This window comes from Aethina tumida, chromosome 4, assembly GCF_024364675.1.
Source record: "Aethina tumida isolate Nest 87 chromosome 4, icAetTumi1.1, whole genome shotgun sequence".
Taxonomy (NCBI): Eukaryota; Metazoa; Arthropoda; class Insecta; order Coleoptera; family Nitidulidae; genus Aethina; species Aethina tumida.
In genome coordinates, this window is record NC_065438.1 from 27,796,235 (window position 1) to 27,802,236 (window position 6,002).

The 6,002-nt window shown below is 28.0% G+C and overlaps 1 protein-coding gene across 1 annotated transcript; it reads right to left on the bottom strand.

Moving 5' to 3' along the window:
- Positions 1-49: 49 nt before the first annotated feature.
- On the bottom strand, positions 50-5,743 carry LOC109596429 (glutamic acid-rich protein-like). The gene is made up of 7 exons (XM_049965820.1): positions 5,471-5,743; positions 5,231-5,409; positions 5,038-5,142; positions 1,305-1,659; positions 1,040-1,238; positions 689-975; positions 50-617 (listed from the first exon to the last, which is right to left on the bottom strand). The coding sequence occupies exons 1-7, from the start codon at positions 5,649-5,651 to the stop codon at positions 556-558; spliced, it is 1,368 nt and encodes a 455-aa protein (XP_049821777.1). The 5' UTR covers positions 5,652-5,743; the 3' UTR covers positions 50-555.
- Between the last annotated feature and the right edge of the window lie 259 nt (positions 5,744-6,002).

A 6,002-nucleotide genomic window follows, 5' to 3' on the forward strand; every position in this document is an offset into this window, starting at 1 on the left:
TTTATAAAGCAATATGTTATGAGCATATAGGATTAAATAATACAATATATTTTCCTTTTAATAATTTTATAAAAAATAACCTGGTGGTAATCATAAGTTATAAATGTAAGAAATTTGACCATTCAACTTCATAAGCAAAAGATAATTATAATACATTTTTTAATGCAGTGGCAAGAACCTAATTACAACCTCAGTTGGTGTTGTGTAATTTGATATTCGAAATAAAGTCGTCACATCTTTAAGTATGCTTAGATTATAATATCATATATATTAAATATATATATACATAACTACTACTAGGTATGATTATTTTAATACAAAATATCACACTGATTTACAGAAACCATAAAAGTAAAATTAATGTACATTTGACAACGTGCTTTTTATATACAATTTATACATGATATGCTGCATTCATTCATGAATTAAATATGGTTAAAGACAATTGCCAAGTTTAAGAGTAACTTTAGCTAGTATACAAGGAAATAACAACCATTTGATTTTAACCCTAACACTGCTACAAATATTGTCTAAATTGTTAAATGCTAGAAAGCATTAGTTTCTGATGGCAGGTTCTTTGTGTTGCAGCATTGCACCGAATTCATCCTCCTGCACGTCTAAAACATATGAACGTATTATTATTTAAAAATGTAATGCTCAAGTTTAATGTATCTCTTATCACACTTACCATCATCTTCAGGATCATTTTCATCTGCAGGAACATCATTTTGTAAATCATTGTAATCTGGTCTTTCCTCATCTTTGGGATGCATGGCCAAATTATCAATGTGTTGTTTTTCAAAGTTTTGTTTCAGTGATTGTTTTATCGTTTCATCATTAAAACTCAAACCGGCGTCATTATCGCCTAATTTAATATTTTTCCCCTGACCTGGAGAATCAAACTCTTCATGTGCCCCATTCTCAATATCCATATCTTTAGGCTTTACGTCAGGTTCGTTTCCATCAACTGCAATTCTAAAATAGACATTTTAATATTTTTTATACATTAAATCGATTTTGGTGTTTGTATATTACATACCTATACCTATTATTGGTTGCATCATTAGAGGCAAGATCCATATTATCCCTAGATTCAGGAATTGGAGCCACACCATCAGGAACCTTTTTCTTTTGCATTTCATATATTTGTTTGGGTATCTCAAACAATATGTCATGTTTCTTTAAAGTCTCAGGGGTCACTGTGGGTATACCGATGGGTCTGGCGCCATTTATGCTAGCTTTTAAAATAAAATATTTGTAATCAGATGAAAATAGAACATTAATTGTTAAAATATTACACTAACCTACAGAACTTTTCATTCCCGATTTAGTAGTTGATCTACTCTGTGGACTCAAAACGTTTCTGCTACTCGGCGATGACGAAGCGCCGCTTTGTGAAGGCATATTTCCAACAGCTTTTCCCGATTCTCCCGCCGCATTCGAGTTCGAACTCGCTTTAAAGGAAGCTTCGCTCGGTTTAAAATTCTCCAGGTTATTGAAAGTATCTTTATGTTTTAGTCCGTTAAGTTCTCGTTGAAGTTCATAATTAACTTTCGTCAAGTGATTAATTTTACTTTCACTTTCGTTTTTATTAAAAGTGTTCTCATTGTATTTCTTTTCCCAATTTTCGGTTTCCATCTGTTGTGAAATTATTTTTGTCTGTAAATCAAAAATGTTGATATTAAAAAATATTCACTTAGTAGGGTAATATTATTTTATAAACCTGATTATGACTACAATAAATAATTAATGCAAACAAAACTAATTTAAATTGATTTTGTTTTTAAACCAATTTTTCTATTATTTAAAAAAATGCAACACATTCAATTGAAAAAACATTATTTTTTTTCACAATTAAATATTAAAGAAAATTTATAAAAAAAAACAATTCTAGTCGGCCTTAAAGTGGATCCACAATAAAAAAATATTCAACATGGAGGATTACAAAAATACAGGGTCACTGAGCTACCACGTATTTTAGTGGTCAAAATATGTCGATAGGACCCTAATTATGTAAACAGGGTGTTTCTAAAAACTTAGTCCCACAAATTTTAATTTAAAAAATTCTTTATTTCTCACATCAGCATGGAATATAACATTTTCGGTCGGTTTCAAAGCAGTAATGCCTAAAGACGTCAATTTAGGAAAAGGGTAGTTGAACTTAGTGAAAGTAGCCGAATGCAATGTGAAGTGAAAAAAAAATTAAATATTCAAAGTGGTGTTCAATTTTTTTTTTTTAATTCCGCTCCCAAAGTGGTGTTGAAAATAAATGCAAACCAGCACGTGCTTTAAAAACCACTCCCAAGATACACATAATTATAAAAAGGCTGAGGATGCTTTTCTCAATTCAAAGTTGGGGAGTAAAATGGATTATTTTCATTATAGGGACATATAGGAAAATGTTTCCATTAGCCAAGGAAGGGATACCACTCCGTTGGATATTTCAACGATCTCAAACAACACATCTAAAATTATAAAAGAGTGGTTCTTTTGATCACCTTTGGGAAGTATTAGTTACATCCGAACAAAAAACACACACATCAAAAGCAAACAAAAAAAAAAAACTTCTTCAAACAGTAGAAGAGCTGTGGCACATTGCAGAGACCGGTAGATTTTAATTCTAAAAGATACCAAGCAGTGATAGGTTCCAAAGTTTACGCCTGAAAATATCATACAAATAAAATATTTGAATTATTGTTAATTTTTTATGAATGTTAATAAGATATTCCATATTCCAAACCAAATTAATGTTTTATTAAAAACCTATGAATATAATGATCATTGTGATTAATGGACCGATCTTGCAATAAATTATTAGATTTGTTCAGATATGCAACATATTAGGGAAAACACTAAGTAATATTTGTAATGAGTAAATAAATATTCCATACTTTTCTTCACCACTGTAGCTGCAGTGTTTTTAGGATATCTCTGTTTTAATGTTATTAAAAAAGATAAAATGATTTTCATTCAATACAAAATAAAGTAAGTATGATGTAATGAAATAACCTCAGATTATATCTATATTTGATTTTGTATATATTTGTAGTTTTACTTGTAAGCAAGAAGATATCAAGTTACACACGTTTGTCACAACCATCTAATACATAGTATTCGGTAGTTTAGAAATTTCTAAAAGAACTACAGCTGGATCCAAAAAAAATCACACACTACCAAGAATAATTTAAAATAATTGCTTGGACTGTAACGTTAGGAACTAAAATACTAGAGACAAAACATTACGAATTTTCCAAAATATACTGGACGGCATACATAATCTATGGTATATGCATAATAGTGCTCTTCCCCCATTTTAAGCTGCAATGTGGATCTCTAAAAAGTTTCCAAGGTCATCAGAGGTCTTTGCTCTGCCAGTCAATAACAGAACAATTACACCAAATAATTGAAAATGCATTTCAATTAGTGGTAATTACTAGCCTGTAAAGGTTCAATTATTTAAACTTTTAGTGATATACTTAAAATATTCGCAATTCGCATTTGGTTTAATATTCTTTAATATTATATTTTGTTGTTATTTTTTCTAAATACATTTTATTTAAAGTGATTATTATTCTCATTTGTCCTGTTATGTTTGTCTTATAGGCATTTGTTTTTTTTTTTCCTATTACTCTTTAAATATTACTGGTTATAATTGCATTTAATATATTACTTTAGTATCGAGTTATTTTTTATTTTTAAAACTTATCATTTTATAAGTATTATTTTGAACAACTCTATAATTAATATTTTTAACATGTTAGATTTCCACATAAATTAATGTACCTGTATACTACGTTTACATTTCAAAATCTAAATTCTACATATTTAATAAACATCAAGATTAAATATTTAATTTCCTAGTCATCAATCAATAGCTAATTTGATTATTGAATGGTATCGAAGATTGATACGAATACAAAGTATCTAATACTCAGAATAAAGTTGCAGTATCCACTCGATACCGCAAAAAGTATTCATTACATATCACTAATTTAAATATATTAGCGAAGACCAAGGACTGGACCAAATAAAATTTTCACAAAATACATTGATAAAATTATAATATAAAGTTTACATGGCCTTGGATAAAAAACAAAACAGTGTCGCGATTTTGATAACCAAACAACATTCTACAATTTTTATTGGGTGTCTTTGATTATTAAAAACCCTATAAAATGCACAAGTTTGATTAAATTTTTATCTCGCACTTCTGAACAACGTGAAAAAACGTGGATATATGTGATTTTTAAGTAAATTTTGACTTCTTTTGATATAATTATAAATTAAATCCATCCGACTTATTTTTAATTTGATTACTTTTTACTACATATATATATATATTTCGTTAATTAATAAGAACAATTATTCTGGTATCGCCTAGTGAATACGGTTTTTGTCCACAATTTTCTATTTAACATAAAAATTTACTTGTAACAAAAGTATTATAAAATTGTTGTTGTTGTCGTCTCTTACGAGGGACAACTGACAATTCGTTCTCTAAGGAAAATATTAGAATATACAACGTAAATATATATTGTTTAGTTTAATTGTGTTTACTTTGTAGTATACACATGTATTTTGTTATTTTATCGCTTTTTTATCATACAGTAGTCAAACCTTTTGAAATAAATATGTGTTAACGAATGTATCAATATTGGAAATATTACCAGAATTGTCAAAGAAACAAATAATATTAAATTAGTAATCTAAAAAAAATTGGAAAAATTGTGTAAAAACAGTTCTAATTTATTTATTCACCAGGAATATAAGCATTACACAAAATTTTTTAACAAAAATTGATTTTAGGTACAACAAGTTGTGTATCCAAATATACACATATATGTTTCATACACAATAGTGCATTATTTTACATACATAATTGTTGTCAACAATCAGTGTGTATAAATGATAATGAACTATTGTCAACATCAAATATTTAAACCACTTGAAATATATATGATTTACTCATTTTATTATGTAATGTATATATTCAAAGTACTTTGCAAATTAAATAATAGATATAATTAAACAACTTACCTTGAGATTTTCCTTTTGTTTATTCAAGGATTTTACTTGTTCTTGTAATTCTTTTACCTGTTCTTCCAATTTGATTTTGCTTTCTGTGAGATCATCATTACTGGTCTAAAAGCATTTTATTTGTGCTCATATATATTTATTACAACACAATTAAACTAATTCTCAGCAGCCTAATAAAAAATAATACACAAACCTGTAACAAATTAAAATGTTGCTGTAAGGTGTCAAATTTCTGTTTAAGATCAGCTGAGTGCTTTTCATGTTTATTTTTCTCTTTTTCCAAATTATCTTCGAGTTGAATTAGCTTTTGATCATGTTCTGCCTTTTGAGCCTTAATAGACTTTTCTAACTTTTGTTTATATTCACTAATGACTGAAACCAACACAAGAAAAAATAATACACAACATTTCATATAATAAGTTAACACTTTTACCTTGTAATTGTGTCGATAAATTTTCTTCTTGCTGGTGGCAAATCGCATTTGATTCCTTTAATTCAACCAGTTGAACTAAAATATTGTGCACTCCTGTGAAAATGCCCGCTAAAATAAAAACCACACAAAATATAAACAATAATTTCACTTTCGTGCCACGTATAGCTCTTGAAGCAGTCATAATTATGTGTACACATAAACTAGCAGCCTAGTGCACATTTAAAAATTCCGTGTTGACATAAATAATAACCCTTTCTATTTCTTGTCACTTTTTATGGATCGCTAATTTATCGACATTTGCTACAAAATAAATACAATGTGAACACTCAATTATTAGACGTTCATACTATATATTATTTATATTTTTGATTTAAAATCCAAATTAGTTTGTAAATTAATTAATTATTTGTTTGTTAGATACAAAACTTCAAGAAATAACATGTATTTAGAATAAATAGTACAGTAAACCTAAATTATTGTTGTTCTCTATCGAACTTATGCAACTACGTCTACCCGTACGTCGATAAAGTAG

Bases quoted from the DNA above. Each gene is read 5' to 3' on its own strand.
- LOC109596429 (XM_049965820.1), bottom strand. From the start codon at position 5,651: ATGACTGCTTCAAGAGCTATACGTGGCACGAAAGTGAAATTATTGTTT. The intron at 5,410-5,470 runs GTAAAAGTGTTA...TGTTGGTTTCAG, and splicing joins TTTATCGACACAATTACAAG to TCATTAGTGAATATAAACAA. The intron at 5,143-5,230 runs GTTTGTGTATTA...AAATGCTTTTAG, and splicing joins AACATTTTAATTTGTTACAG to ACCAGTAATGATGATCTCAC.